At 38.1% G+C, this 16,979-nt stretch overlaps 1 protein-coding gene across 1 annotated transcript; it reads left to right on the top strand.

Annotated features, from left to right (window-relative positions):
- Window positions 1-1,383: 1,383 nt before the first annotated feature.
- LOC147063216 (uncharacterized) lies at window positions 1,384-16,588 on the top strand. The gene is made up of 10 exons (XM_085959481.1): window positions 1,384-1,464; window positions 1,586-1,720; window positions 2,755-2,868; window positions 4,243-4,395; window positions 5,082-5,285; window positions 5,845-6,036; window positions 6,605-6,763; window positions 7,955-8,100; window positions 10,168-10,228; window positions 16,369-16,588. The coding sequence occupies exons 1-10, from the start codon at window positions 1,459-1,461 to the stop codon at window positions 16,498-16,500; spliced, it is 1,302 nt and encodes a 433-aa protein (XP_085815607.1). The 5' UTR covers window positions 1,384-1,458; the 3' UTR covers window positions 16,501-16,588.
- Window positions 16,589-16,979: the final 391 nt, after the last annotated feature.

Genomic DNA, 16,979 nt, shown 5'->3' with positions numbered 1-16,979 from the left:
ATGAATCAAAAAAGTTTGGAAGCTTCTGAATTTTCATGGAACAGTAGGGATTTTTTCGATCTGCGCCTGCGCAGTAGAACGATAGTGGCGAATCTGCCAGCAAAAAAACCAACTATGAACAAATTTTCAGGTTAACCGATTTTCACTACCTGTGAAATAGTACGAAACAGTACCATAAAATGACAACATCTCATCTCGCCCACTCTTAAAGAATGAATTGGAGAGACAATCAGTACTTTTATGTATAAACAGTTATTGTCATGATAGTTTAATAATTACAAGATAAAAAGAACTTTTTATATACAATGTTTTTATATTTTCTGTTGAATCATATAAACGATTAAAAAAATTTGTACTTCATAAAAATAATACTGAAATGTCATTTTGACATGTCATATTGATTTCCATAGTAACGCACGTATATATTAATAATTTAGTTGCTAGGACCCCAGACCCCTAGCAACCAATAATGGTGTCGAAATATCTTTTCACACAAAACAGAATTAACTGAAAATGAATTCAATTCTACTTAAAGATGGCTAAAAGTATTAAAAAAATTGCATTGGCATCATGTTCCGAAATATTCTAAAAGTTTCAAATGTCTATCTAGTCGGGAAGTTAGTTAAAAATCGATTGCAAGATTTGTACCAGACAAAGAACCACCGGACAAATAAGAATACGAGCTAAGAAAACGTTGTAAAATACGCACTATTGCTCGCAGTAAATCCACGCACGTGTACAGGCGCTATTAGTTTTTAAAGTAAGATTAAATTGTTTTATCTACGTTAAAATATTTGTCAGGAATATAAAAATATAACACATGGTGGTAATTTCATATATTTCTCTCTGGTTTCAGGACTTCTTCAAAAAAACTATTTTGCAATTGATTCGAGGTATATCCAGGTAAATGCAAACGCTATAACATTATATAATTTAAATTTACAAATAACCATGATGATGTTATTCTAATGCCATCTAGAAATCAGATGCTGCTATCAGAGCAAAACAAATGAATTTTAAGAATATGCTATATTTTCGTTACCATGGTTACAAATAAAATGAGAAATTGCTGCCCGCATTGCTGGCGCCGCCCAGTATGACCAGTGGACTCTGGGCTATTTTGTGCAAGTTGTTGTATTATTTGCGAAACTGACATCCACTCCGCCACGCTCTGTGCTCAACACAATCTGTTAACTAGGTGCGTAGGTATTCCTAGTTTACTGTAGGTTAAATAACACATTGATATATAATTATAGGGTCAAGCTCATGTCGCTTTGCATTGCATTGGGCTATTTCAAATCAGTATCAAAATCAGGCATTACTAATTTCACTATTCTAATATAAATCATAAAATAATATAATGGTTATATTAATTTTAGGCATAATGAAGTATTAGCATTACATGTTGTAAAAGCAGGAGGACTCAACAAATTGAATAGTGGGCTTGAACATTTTGATATGCAGGTATGTAACTGACAAATTTTCTGACATTTAATCTTTTTATATGCCAACAAACATAAAATATTCTACGGTGTTATAGTACCTAATTAAAAAAAACTATAGGAATAATTCTTTTTAAATTCAGATAAAAGAAAATTCAGCTTGCGCGTTCGGATTTATCGGAAGACATAGTGAAGATTTGGCCGAAGTGGTAGTAGGGAGCGGCGCTTTACCAAAGTTTCTGATGTGTCTGAGGCAGCCCGATATAAATCTTAAACAGGTTACAAAATTAATTACTCATAACAGTAATCAATGTATCGTCACTGTTCTGGCAGAAGACACTAATTCGCAAAAATGACATATTGAGTTAGTTATACCAAAATATTCCTTATTTCAAACTTTACCGTCTGGAAACCTTCTTAATAAATAAACAGTCTTTATTATAAAGTCATCCTTTTTATAATTACTTAATAAACTCAAATGATAGACCATTTCAAACATTTTAACAACTTCAAAGTCAAATTACTCAAAACTAGTATTCTCCAGTTAGTGTGTTCTGCCAGAACAGAGACGGTATGTGATTTAGAAGCCCAGGAATATTAATTCGAATTATTTGATAACACCATGCTCAATAACAATTGAGCACTAGTTTACAGTCAATGGTGCAGGAGGAAGACAATGGTGTTAAAATTTTAAATGGATATGAATTGAACAGATGTTATTAGGTCTGACTTTTTAGAATTTTAGATACAGACCTACGAACTTATCTGAAGAATGGGATGGGGAAGCCACTGTCGAAGACTACCCAATCAAGACTCGTAACTGGACAATTTGAATGAGATTTTCAAAATGGCGTCCTATGGTAATTCATAGCTCCATTTTTGGCCATTCTACAGATAAGTTTGTTGGTCTGTAGTTATTATTTTTCAGTAGGTTTCTGTTTTATCGTTCCAGTTGACAAATAATTTAATACTGCCATCTCATAATGTAAATCTAAACTATACAAATGGCAAAATGTCAATTGCAGACCTGCAAACTAATCTGTAGAATGGCCAAAAATGGAACTACGAACTACCATAGGACGCCATTTTGAAAATTTCTTTCGAATGTCAGATTTTGTCCAGTTACGAGTCTTGATTGGATAGTTTTCGACAGTGGCTCCCCCATCCCATTCTTCAGATAAGTTTGTAAGTCTGTACATATTCGTTCTACAGATGTCGCTACGAATACAGTGGGTCCGATAGCCTCTCTATTTATCAGTCCAAACTGTTTGATTTTATTTTAATAGTCAGGGATAGTTTTTTGTGTGTTTAGATTATCATTGGTGTCTTTGAAGATTTGGCCCAATTTCAAGCTGAGGCCATCGTGGATGCAGAAGTGTTGCCCTACCTTGTGTCAGCTGCAGAAACAGGCGAAGCAAAGGTCAAGGTAAGTTAGTATTTATGCAAGATTGGATTCATTGCAGTGGAGACTTGTTGGGAGCTATGAGGTACTTTTTTGCATAGTCTAATGAATAGGACAAAATATGAATATTTTTAAAGATATATGTCTAAGGCTGAGTAATTGGGTCTGTAGTATAGTGGTAAGAGACCTTGCCCGGCAACCGAAAAACTTATATTCAATTCACTCACTCCAAGATTAGTTCTAGAATTTTTCTTATAGGTAGGTGTGTATAGTAAAATCGTGCGTGCAGGCTCATTCCATAGCCCTTACTAGCAGACTAGCGACAATTTATTGTTATGACGCATAACATTATTATATGGAATAATAAGAAAATAGCTTACTAGCAATTTTTAACTTTAAATTTGTAACTCTTTAAAACGTTCCATTAGATTGATATTATTTTGACAGCCCTGTATTCCTACGGCCGGCATCAGGTTACGTCGCATACATGTTATGTTTGAAGATAATAATACTAATAATAATAATGATTATTCATTCGACTGAGAATTGTCATTAATAATTATTGCGTTTCTTAAAATAAATCCCCGATGGTTAGAGGTTTTTGAGGTTAGACTGAATTAAAATGACGTCCTTTCAACGCTGAGGTTAATTTCTGACTGAACTATGAATGACCTTGTCCTGTTCAGCTCAGTCTTAACTCTAAACTGATTTGAGATAATTCTGTAAAAATATGTCTGTGTTCATTTTGTAGGTCAGATATTTCAAAGTATGTACCTATCAAGCAAAGAAATTCAGTAATAATAATCCCAACAAATGCACAGCCCCTTTTCAAAGCAGGTACCTGGAAAAGGTCTGGTTGTCTATTTCTGTACCTACAAGCCAGGTATATAGGGTGTGAAGGCTGTCTTTGTGTCATTTTTCAGTGATAGAATTTTGAATTATGTATTGTGTATTATTATTACCTAATTTAATTTTCGGAGGCTACCCCAGCCCCTAGAAGATTCATTCGGTTTTGGTCTCTCGGGGCGTCGGCCGCGCCGCCGGCATCCCCGCCAATTTAGATTTGTTTATTTTTTTAAATATTTTTGTCAAATATTTTCTACGCTGTAACTTTACTGTAAATGAATTCCGAACAATAAAACGCCCTGTTTTCGCCTGTAATTCGGCGTTGTCAATTAATAAGCTTGTCCCCGAAAGAAGAAGCCAGCAGACGATCACCGTGACCTTACATCATCAGGGGGGGTCCAGCACTACTCCTACGCCCCCCCTCCTTTCGGAGGTGACAGTATGCATTATTCATTAAATTCCCTGGTGACATTTACACTAGAAGAACCGACTATAGAAATATTATATACCTATTCGTAAGTAAATTAAAAGTAATTAAAGTCGAATTTCCAGAAATCGGCTCTCGGAGCATTGGAAGTAATATGTGGCCATTCAGAACGATTGGCGAAAGCAGCTGTCGAAGCAGGTGCTCTTCGTGTTGCATTACTTACCTCGTTTCCTGCCTCAGCTCGACTTTTACGAAACGTTGTAAAGCAATCACTCGAGGTTAGTATGGTCATCCATATGTGATCCCCTACTAACTGCTAACTACACCACATTTTTGAAACACCTCTCACTCAACAAAATATGATTTATTATCTGAAAAAATATTTTTGTAATTGGGTTTCTAAATTGGCACATGACCCAACGATCATCTGGCGGGCTCATTGCAGAAGCTATTCTCTACAGAAAATGAAGCGGAGTGAATAGTTGAATGAATGCGAATACAGCTTTACGTATATCGAAAAGTGTTCAGTTTAGCTGATATTGATCATTGCTCAGTGTAAAAAGAAGTGATGGTTTACTGTGTAAGTTGTGACCAGAAATGTTAGATCTGATATTGGATTTTGTCAGAAAAGCCAGAAGCCATAACATTTTTAAACATAGCCCGTCATCCCTATGAATATTGTCATAGGTAGTTCCAGTTTAAGTCGATTTGTCTTTTACCAAGTGCTAAAAATACCTCTTGTTCCTGCCCAGTATGTTACTCTCTAAATCAAATTTGTAGCCTGTATCGATAGAGTGTGAAAAAAATTACGGGAGTCTTCAACAAAACAATTTTTAAGGATGACCTCTGAATTGTTCCCGAAATGTCAAGGAGAGTGTAGAACATTTATTTTGATGAAAGTCAAAAAACCGAAAAAAAAAACAATAAATATAATCTGATTTGTTCACATAATAATGATCCACAGTTGGCCCAGTTGGCGGTAGATGCTGGCGCTTGCGGCATGCTGACGCAGTTTCTAAACGGAACGATAGAAGAGCACGAGACCGCTCCTCAAGCCTTCTTCTATCCTCAGGTGCATTCGTCGACGGCAATAGCCCCAGCGGCAGCAGCCCACGGCTATATAGCCGCGCAATCCGATCAACTGGCATTGGCAGTCATCGCATCCAAGGTATGTACACAATTATAGCATCTGTAACACAATTCGGAAGCGCCATAAAACTGAATAAAACCGGTTATCGAATGGCTACGAAGGGGACAAAATGTAATAGACACAACAATGTCCTTCAACAATGTTATTGTACAAATTTTAAATGCTATGACAGAAATAAGCAATGACGTTCATTGCTGATAACTGGATTTCTCGAGTTTTTAAAACACTCTTTCTTTTAAAGTTGGTAAGAATCCCTGTTATCTAAGATATTCACCATTTAGCGAAATTTCTAAACACATTTAATACCAAAAAATTTTCAATAGATGCCCTAATAGTGTAAAAAACAATATTACTAAGTACCTGTTCTAATACGAGAATTTCTCATGTTTGGGCAACAATGGGTTAAAGGTTAAACCTTTTATTACTCTATTACTAATTAAGTTTCAAGTCGTAGCTTCTGCTAAAACTGCTTGCGAAATACAGTTGGGAATCACTGGATAAGTGGATAAGCCAACTTATGTAAGTAAGTAATAGTATGCATAGAGCTCTTATTTTAATAATATTTAAATGATTTTAGGCGGTACCTCCCTTGGTAAACGTATTATCTGACGCCGTGGAAAGAAAAAATACAAACCAATTTGAGATGCAAGAGGCCGATCTGTGGGGCCAGGTTGGGGCGTGTGCTTGGGCTTTGGGGCACATCGCCCGTCACTCGCCGCATCACAGTGAGGCGGTTGCAGCAGCCGGAGCCTTTCCCATTCTTCTGCAGGTGCTCTAAACATATTTCTTCATTTACGGCACAGAGATGTCAACTTACCCTAATGCAGGGTTGGCGAACCTTTTTATGTACGCGTGCCAAAATTTCCCAAATATTATTTTTTGACTGTCTGACGTGCTGAGCAGTTTTTCATGGAAAAAAATGATGATGTTCTAGATACGACTCACAGAAAATAGCACCCATAACTTTATCACTTTTTTCAATTACGCCATACATTTCGGTCCACCAATTTTGAAACTGTCTGCCAGAATTACCAGCTTCACCAAGTTTTTGTTTCATTTGTCATCTTTTGTGGATGGAAATGAAATTGTTTATTAATGTATTTATTAGTTTGGTTCTTTACGTACAAAATATTGATACCAGAATTGTTCCAATCAGATGAGGCATTCTCCCGCTGCAGTGGTCTCAAGTATTGTAAATCGATCAAAATTAGAGGTATGCGTGTCATGCAAAATCATCTTGCATGCCATAGGTTCGCCATTACTGCTCTAATGGATACTTATCGATTTTCGATACAAAAAAATAATAAAATGACGTCTACAGATATTTTGAATTATAGCTTTACGAGAGTACAAATTGCAGCGATGAGATGAAAAAGCGTATTTTGTGTGCGCTGCAACAGGCCATCAAATGCTGTCTGCACCGACCTGCTCTGGAACCCTTACTGCACTCGGCTTCCTCACCAATACTGGAATGTGTCCTGGCGCAGTATGCTAAAGTAAATAATATGTGTTATGTATTTCCAGTGTTCAGTGCAATACAATATTATATCTAACTCTCATTTAACAGAGAATTTCGTTCCTGTTGTTTGTAAATCAATATTCTGAATATTGAAACCTGTCTGATTCGCTGTTATCTCGCATTTTTTTTTGCATAATTATTGTTGTATTAAAAAAAGCTAATCAATTTTTTATTCTGTTTGAATTTGTAGAATTATTTCCGATATAGCGAAATTCTGTATATCAAACATCCGCAAAGCGAGAGTTAAGTGTAATTTATTTTTTAATAATTAACACTATCAATTATTGTGGTGGAAATTGATTATAAATTAAAAGTGTGTCCGGTGCTAATTTTACTATTGCCTTCAATGCATACGATCTACTCAGCGACATTTTTTCTCACAATAAGCAGCTTAACCGTTGTCTAGAACAATTTGGCACCGCCATCTGAATGCCATCTAACTAGACAACGGCCATCTAAGTGCCACTAGAGACTAATGAAATGTGAGAATAAATAAACAAACGTTATGGTTTGGAACGGCGAGTAGACAAGCAAGGTCTAATACAGAGTAAAATAAATTAAATTGCCATGTACAATCAACCTATCTCTATTATCTCTAATTACCTAAGTTACAATTATGGACCCAATAATTTCATGGTATTTAAAAGTATTGCTAATTTCTCACGCGATAATTTCATTACTTTTGGATGCTTTACTGGATGGATTACTTTAATTTGAGCTATCTATGGCCGAAATCTTTACGGTGATAGGCGGCGGCTTGGAGAACTACATCCCCTCCTCTCGTTTTTTAGTACTTACAATACTTCGAAATCAAAAACCATAGACAAGATACAACATGAGCGCCGCCGCCAGGTCTGACGTTAAAGATTTCGCAGTCTAGGAAGTAATTTCTCTCAAATTAAAATTATTTTTACTAATTAAGGTAAACAATAAATACTTGATAAGGTTTGAGTCTTCACCACTGGTATACACAATGTACAGACTGACAATGAACTCATTTCATATTTGTATATCAAACTATTGCAGAGGTTTGAAGATGTGACAAGAGATGAAGACAAGATTAACGGTATTCATTGACATTTCATTGCATCTATTCCCAATAATGGTTAGGACTTACTGCAATTTTATTGGCTTTCATTTCTTAATATATTTCTGTCTTGGAACGAAGATATTGCCCCAGGACCCAACAGCCAGACGACTGTTTGTGACAACGGGCGCACTGCAAAAAATACAAGAGATACCTACACCGCCAGGGTCTCACCTGCAATACATCATTTCAGCAATAAATTTTTGCTTTCCTGAAGATATTGTCAGGTAAATAAATAATTAATTTTATTCATAGACCTGCTAATAATGCTTTATACGGTGATCTGATGTTTTATATACTTACAATGAATTATTTAGAATAGTTAGATGAACAATCACAAAAAAATCACAAACCATAGTCTGTGATTCCTACTTTACAGGCGCCCCTCGACTTTCGTATGTTCTACTTTCATACAATTCACTATTTCATACGTTTCTTAAAATTTAGATTTTTGTTGATAATGCAAAAACTGCGCGTCCATGCAGTCGTAATTTTTAAAAACATAGCATGTTATAGAACTCTTTATCAAAAAAAGAAATAAAAAGGTGATATTCAACTATCTCTTGACAAGTTTATAAAGAAAATATGAGAATGATTGCTAATACGCCTCGTTAACTTTATTATACCCATTGATAAATAAAATTTTAAAGTACATTTTTCGATGTTTTTTATTACATTACTTTACTTTTGTACATTCAACATTCGTACTCATTTTCAGAAACCAATTACATACGAAAGTCGAGGGCCGCCTGTATAACGAAACATTAAAACACGGAGTCAACTTGTTTATCATCATCATCATCAGCCTGAATCTATCCACTGCTGGATGAAGTCCTCTTCAAGCTGCTTCCACTTCTCTCGGTCCTGTGCATTGTGTTGCCACATACTTCCGCAGAACTTTATCATTTCATCGATCTAGCGGCCTCTAGGTCTACCTTGCGGATGTTTTGTACTTCTTGGATACCACTGGATGACTAGATTTGTCCAACGATTGTCTCTTCTTCGAGCTATGTGTCCAGCCCATCTCCATTTAAGGCTTTTAACACGTTGATCGCCATGGGGGTCACCGGTGACCGGCATTGGATTACGTTAAGAGGGCCATGGGGGTCACCGGTGACTGGCAAAGAAGACCTGCCTTAGAGTTGTTCTACAGAGCCGGCGGGCACGCGCGCACTTCTATTTTTCGATACACGGTGACCGGCATGGCCCTTCTGTATATTACTGCCACTTGGCCTGAAAATATGTATTTCCAGTTTATGTGTATCCAGGTATTATACTACCCAATTTGAAAACTTTTATTCCGTATTTGTGCCTTTTCTGTTTTATTATACTATCTAAATCTAAATATAATTCGACCGCGAAATGGCACCATGCCCTCGTCAAACACATATGGACAGGTGACCACGTTGTGCTACTCTAAGTTTCTGGATCTCTCTTTTACTTAGGGTCCATGTTTCACACGCATATGTGATCACGGGAAGCACACACTGGTTGAACACTTTGAGCTTTAGGCATAGTGGAAGGTCACTTTTGAAGATATTATTCAGGCGGCCAAAAGCACTCCAGCCTAGCTTTACTATGCGAACAACTTGTTTATACAGAATATAAACGTTTCTATGGATTAATTCAATCAACATTAAGTACATTGTAGAATTGCCATCAAATGTTGTAATACAAATAATTCATATACCTCTATCTACAGTGCGAAATCTTTACAGTGATAGGCGGCAGCTTGGAGAACTACATCCCCTCCTCTCGCGCTTCAGTACTTTCAATACTTCGAAATCGAAAACCTTAGACAAGATACAACACGAGCGCTGCCGCCAGGTCTCACGTTAAAGATTTCGCAGTCTAGTTATAGGGTTAACCTCTCTGGTTGGATCAATGGCATAGAACCAAAACTCAATGCTTACGGGACGCACAAATTTGTGTTTTTGCTAATCACTTTTCAAATGCAAATAACACGTTAATTACAAAATCAATTAAAAGTGCCCGTAGCCATTGTACGCTAAGGACCAACAGGCAATTTTCACAAAATGTCTCTCCACACCTTCACAATGTGGAGGTTCAATCATGGAGCGGAAATGGCGATTTTCTTAAATACATAAATAGATTTTGTGCAATGGATCTTAATTATTAAAAACTCTCTCAAAGGACTACGGAAGACGTCATCAGCGGTGTTGCCATTCATGAAACGTTTTTTTCACATGTCACTTTATTTGGTCACATTCCATTTATCCTAATTGTCTTCCAAGTTCATTAGGCAGATCCATAATATTATTGGTCTTTTTAAGGTACTATTCTCCCGGACATCCAGACTATTTGCTGCAGCAAGTTGAGAATTATACTCCTCAGGTATTTCATTTTCAAACATTAATTTTATGTGATGTTAAAAGATTTTTATAAATTGCATCGAGTTTATATAATTTATAACTTATTTCTCTATCAGCTTTCATTTCAACTATTTTAAATGTTGATTCGAAAATGCAATACTCCTGTATTGTGTGTATTTTGATAAGATAGATTTATTTGTTTTCCTTAATGCCATGCATGACATTTTTTGAGAATATACAACTAATTGCATTAGATGCGTGACATTTTTGGTAACTTATCCATTCAAAATATTGATTTCTACAAAAATACCAGATAGGACATATTGTTAGAATGCTTGTAATATAATATTTAATATTCTCTTCATCATTATAAAAATATTATTTATGTACATATTCAATTAAGAGAGAAAGTAATAAAGGCCTTACCACGATGGCCGCGCGGATTAAGCGACAGCCTATAAAGTCATGGGTCTCAGGTTCGAATCCTGGGTCTGGCAAGTACACATATTATTTTTCAATTTGTGTATGAGTCAGAGTATGGACCTAATAGGTTGAGCAAGTGGCTGATATCCATTTCTCGTAAAAACAAAATCTGTTAATACAAACCTCTACTCTGTGGAGGCCCATATGATCTTTTTAGTATCGGACGGGTCAAATAAAAAAATACCAGCATAATCCGATTAAAGTATTTTACAGACGACAAATTTTAATTACAGTAGTGTGGTATTAACAGAGTATGATGCCGCATTGCGTGGTTTAAGAACCTCTGTGATTGGCACGAGTACAACTCTACCAAAGTATTCTAAATATCAGACGATAAAGCAGAAGAGATTACTCTGATTTAGGCGACCTTCGATAGGGGATGACACGAGAAGAAGTGGTAGTGAAACAATCACAGAAACATCAGAAATCTACATAGCTGTATTACTACTGCTAACACAATACCCTTGTAGCAGTTTGTTTTAGGATTTATAATAATAATGATATCTGGGAATAAATATACCGCCAATACGTTTGGGAAAGAGTGGTGGCGTTACGTTAATTCTCTAAACCAGAGGCTTCCTTCATCGACATTTTGCAGTCTAATGCACTGATACATACAACATCGATTTGTAGATAATGCAGGAAATTCCACAACATTGTGTTAAACATACATAATTTGAAAACATTTCATGCATATACCCACTAGAAAACGCAATTTGATAAGCATTTCATGTCTTCTTCTTCTTCTTTGGCCATATCCGCCCCTTAGCTGGAGCATATGGACACCACGCGGCACCTCCAAGAATCCCTGTCGCTCGCCAGTCTTCTTGCTTCGTTCCAGGTCAAACCAGCATCCCGTAGCTCCGCCGTATACACTCTGTAGATTGTATTTAGCGGCCTTCCAGGTCGCCGGAATCCGGTCGGCTTGAAGAACAGGCAAGCCAGGTTAAAGTTGTCTTCTGGCATCCGCAGCACGTGGCCGAGCCAGGTCCAACGTCGCCTCTTCACTTTCAGCGTGATGAGAGGCTGCTTGGTACGTTCTCTTATCTCCTCGTTGCTCCTAAAGTCATACCACCGCACACCCAGTATTCGTCGCAAACATTTGTTTTCGAAGCTCAGTATACGGTTGCTCTGAGCCTTCGTAAGGTGCCATGATTCGCTACCGTAAAGCAGCACTGTCAGAACGCAAGCGTCAAATAGGCGGCATTTGGTTTTGACCGAGTACAATCGTGAGTCCCAGACATTTCGCATCGAGTTGAATGTTGCTCCAGCCTTTCCCATTCGGATAGCGAGCTCTTTCTGCAAAATGCCATCTCCCGCGATGTGTACCCCCAGGTACTTGAAGCTGTCGACGCTCTCGATGTTTTGTCCGTCGCTAATCAGAGGGAAATCTGGATCAGGACATGTGCTATTGCACAAGACGTTTGTTTTCTTCGCGTTGATTTTCAAACCAACGCGAGAGGAGTTGTTATGCAACCTGTCGATTGTCTCTTGAATGCCCTCGATTGAGTTGTTGAATAGGACAGCATCATCGGCGTATTCCAGGTAGCATAGCTTCACCGTGGGGGTAACAGGTATGCCTCAGTCGGGTGGTATTGACTTCCGTAGTATGAAGTCAAAGAGAATGATAAAGAGAAACGGTGCAAGGACACAACCCTGTCTGACTCCGGTCGTGACCCCGAACCATTCCGTGACAGTGTCTCCAATTCTGACACACCATTCGCTATTCTCGTGCAGGCTTTTGATTATTCAATTCAATTTATTTATTTTTACATATTGTGGACATTACAAATTATAAGTTTAAGACGTTCACAACATGACATAAAAAAAGAGATAGATAGTATGTTATTAAACAGTAGAAATATGTACATACAAAAATATTAATTATATAGGAACATGGAAATACACCGGATGAGTTAAGCAGACCATATTTTAAAAATTTATAAAATAACGTCCACCTATACTCATCCTCACGTAGGTGGAATATATCAACACCCGAAGCAATTTCGTTGAACATAGTTATCGCCCTCCCAATTGGCATTACCAGTGGCAGGTTGGTTCTGCACCTTGGGAGAATAAACAACTGATGTTCTCTATTTCTAAGATAGTTATCAGGGACACACAGATCAACACTGCCCATAATGGCAGAGTTCTCATTTATACCTCGTATAAGTCGAAAAAAATACGTAGCTAAATAAAGATTTCTTCTAAATTGCAAACTGCAGTATGTAAAGCATGCCTAAGAGAAAGTCAGTTGGATAAAGCCACGGATAGTATCCGTACAACCTCAAATAAAGGAGTCTCAACAATTTCTTCTGTACCCTCTCCACCATAAGGCCATACTTCAACTGATGAGGTGCCCAAACAATAGACCCACTCTTAAGTCTGCTTCGAACTAAAGAATTAAATAAAAGTTTTAATACCGTAACATCCGAAAAGACCCGGGAAGTACGCATGACGAAGCCCAACATTTTAAGCGCCTTGTTACAAATGGTAACTATATGGCTAATAAATGTCAGCCTACTCTCAAACGTAATGCCAAGATCCCTTACAGATGATATTCGTGACAAAACTCTGCCATGCATCGAGTATTGGAAAAACAACACTTTTGATGCTCTGGTAAACGATAAAAGATTGCATTTATCAATATTGAATTCTAGTTTGTTACGCCTGCCCCAATCTAATATATTATCTATATCAAGTTGGAGCTGACGACAATCGTCCAAGGTGACAACTTCCAAAAAGAGTTTCAAGTCATCAGCGAACAACAAAAACATAGCATTTTTTATTACCAATGCTATGTCATTTATAAAAATCGTGAACAGCAACGGCCCTAAGTTTGAGCCCTGAGGGACACCAGAAAATGTGTAAAAGCTTCAAAAATTGATCAGACAATCCAATAAGTTGGAGTTTTTCTATCAGGACATCATGATCGACTTTGTCAAATGCTTTTGAGAAGTTATTGTAAGAACAGTCAACCTGGTGGCCTCTATCCAGGGCCGATGACACATAATTGGTAAATACCATCAAGTTAGTTTCCGTTGATCGGCCTGCTCTAAATCCATGCTGTTCATTTATTATAAATGACTCAATTTTTGGAGAAATCATGTTGTGCATGATCATCTCAAGAACTTTTGCTGGTGCAGAGAGAACAGCTACCGGCCTGTAATTTTCCACTGATGACTCTGATGGCAATGATCTTGGGAGGGATCCCGTATGCTCCCAGTAACATCCAGAGGGAGGGGCGGTGCGGACTGTCGAAAGCCTTCTCATAATCCACAAAGCAGCAGGCCATCGGACTGTTCAGCTCATGGCTCTGCTGGAGAAGACATCGAAGGTTGTGGATTTGGTCTGCACACGCTCGACCAGGTAGAAACCCGGCTTGGTTTTTCCTGAGGACGTGCATTATTGGGTCCCTTATTCTCATCAAAATGATGTTTGCCAAAATCTTTCCCGAAACACTGAGTAGCGTAATGCCTCGGTAATTGTCGCAGCTTAGAGGGTCACCTTTTTTAAGAAGTGTGATGATTTCACCGTTCACCCAGTCCCTTGGGCAGCGCTCTTCTTCCCACACCTTTGTCATCAGATGAAACATAGGGTGCAGGATTACGCTCAAGCTGTACTTGAGGAATTCAGGATGAATCCCGTCTCCCCCCGGTGCCTTTCCGTTCTTGAGCCTTTTCACAACCGATTTTATCTCAGTGTGCGTGGGCGGGCAATCGGAAATGCCGGTCGCTCGGGGAATGTCCAGAAGTAAAGCTTCCGCAGATATGTCAAAGGGATCCAAAGGGGGTGGGCGGTTCAGCACTCCGCAGACATGATTTTTCCAAATCTTCTTGACGCATTCTGCGTCAGACTCTATTGCTCCATTGGGACCACGAATGGCTCCGGGAGTCGGTGGTCCCCTGCCACAGACTTCACGGGTGATTCGGAAGAGTTTCCTTGTGTCATTTCTGCTTGCTGCGTCCTCTGCCGCTTCATAAAAATGCGCTTGTCCAACCGCACGGATCGTTTGACTACCCTGTCTTGGGTCTGGTAGTCAGTCCGGCGGTCCTCGGTTCGGTCGGGGTCTGTCTCCTCGTCTCTCAGGGCTTTCAGCCCACGTTTCGTTAGACATCCACTTTGGCTGGTCACTCCTTCTGGTACCAAGGACGGTACGAGCCGATGACACAATCGCACTCTTTATGAGGCTCCAGTCCGCCTCAATGAGGTCGGATTCAGATTTGTGCCGCTCGTAGATACGATCTACACTATCTCGTACAGCAGTTTCGAAGTCGATCTGAATTCTTCGGCGTCGGAGCTTCTCAACGTCAATTCATGTAAGAACTACTAATTAAATTCGTCCCAATTATTAATAATTAGAAAGGCACGAAGCCAGCAGTTACAGGTTCAAGACCTATCGGGTGTCGTATTTTTTTCTAACAAAGATATTTTCTAGTGGGCACAGGGGTCCTCGTTATCCGAGGGTAATTGAGACCGAAAAAATACCTCTTAAAGCGAATCCGCTTAAAACGGGGACCAAAATTACTTAGTAAATTGTTTTTATTGGGACACATTAACAAAAGAAAGATACATGTTAATACCGACAGAACTGTCTGCCTTCAGCAAATGGCCCCTCTAGGGTACGAAAAGACCGGATCATCGCCCTCCAGTATATTAGTCAGCTGGTCTTGAATAAGTAAGTAACCCTCCTCCTAGCTACCATTCAAATATAATGAAAATATTTACTAAGTAATCATAATAATATTAAATAAGTAGTATTAATTATATTAATATTAGAATCGGTCAACCTTAAAGGGTTAGAGACGTGGCGTGATATATACAGGTCGATCCGTATTGGATGAGAGACCTCGTACGATGTGTCGGACAGTCTGTCGGCTCTCCAAGGACAGGAAGCAAACAGGAGAAATAAAATCAAAAAAAAAGTAGTAGGAGAAATTCATTTCGAGTGAGATGACGTCTAAGGGCGTGAGCAAATGTTTAAGTTGCAATTAAAGATAATGTTATAAGATAAAGCTATTATATTTAATTTAAGTTATTGTAATATGTGACTGTAAGAGACTTAATGAATAATATAACAGTTAACTTACGCTGAGTTATTTATTGTGAACCCTTCCCTACTCCCGGCCGAGTTAAGAAATAACAAAAAAAAAAGTATTAAAACTGTGGTGAAATGTACGAGGTAGCAATGTGAGCAAGACAGAAATAGTGTAGGAGTGCGGGATTGAAAGTGACAGTTGACGACTGTGAGCTATTGCGCTTGTGTTTTTATAGTTTTTTTCAGGGCTTGAAATGGACCGGAACGCACCGGAGCGCCGTTCCGGTTCATAAGATCCCCAAAATTTTCGCTCCGTCTCGTGGAAAAATAATTTGACCGTCTGCGCTAGACCGGAAATATAACAAAAGAATCTTACACCCTTTTTATAAAATACGTGTAAAATTAGATAAGTATGTTAATATTTTCGTAAAATTATCGAGCGCTGGTTTTTTTGCATCTTCCTGCAACTGTGGGAACTCATGAGGAGCCCTGTATATTTTCAAATTATGTTCAATATATAGAATATTACATTACCAAATCTTGTGAATTATTTGTTGAATAAAAGAAATAGTTTATTACATTATGTTAAGAAAATAATTACACAATTATGACGTACTTTCCATTCATATTTATTTTTTCAGATTCCTGAATTGTTTTTGGAAGAGATGATGAGTGCGTGTGCCAGTGCAATGACTATCGTGAATAGAGTCAGCACCTCGAACAAAACAACAAAGAATGATAGAAGAAAGCGTCCATCATCAGTCAAAAAATGAAAATTAGTCTGAATTTTTTTTATTTATGTTGTCATTGATTCTGCAATGTTTTACCTATTTGAGCATATTTTGAGTTATATCTATTGGGCATTTATGACATAAATTAGGGCCATACACAGTTGATTAGGGGACGTGTCTGTGTCAATTTTGGGCGTTTTATGTTTTGTAAGCCGAGCTTTTCAGGAATATTTGTATAAAATTTCAATCACTTTTCACTGCTTTTTTTCGAGTTAAATTTCCCAGGGATATAAACAAGCCACAGTATATGAGGGAACGATGAATCATGTCATTCGATTATGCTCATCAGATCATATAGCCACCTCGCCAGGTTAGAATCCTCCATGTATCTTAATAGGTCGTGCCAGCATCCCATAGCTCTGTCGTATAAAACATGTGGATCAGTGGCCTTCCATGGCACCTGAATGCAGTCAGTTGAAGAAAAGGCAGGCCAGTTGTAGTCCATAGCATGTGACTGAATC

Source organism: Rhyacophila brunnea, unplaced genomic scaffold, assembly GCF_057557595.1.
Source record: "Rhyacophila brunnea isolate RB1 unplaced genomic scaffold, BYU_Rbru_1.0 scaffold_9, whole genome shotgun sequence".
Lineage (NCBI taxonomy): Eukaryota > Metazoa > Arthropoda > Insecta > Trichoptera > Rhyacophilidae > Rhyacophila > Rhyacophila brunnea.
The sequence above is the reverse complement of the archived record's forward strand: the minus strand, read 5'-3'. Positions and strand labels throughout refer to the sequence as shown.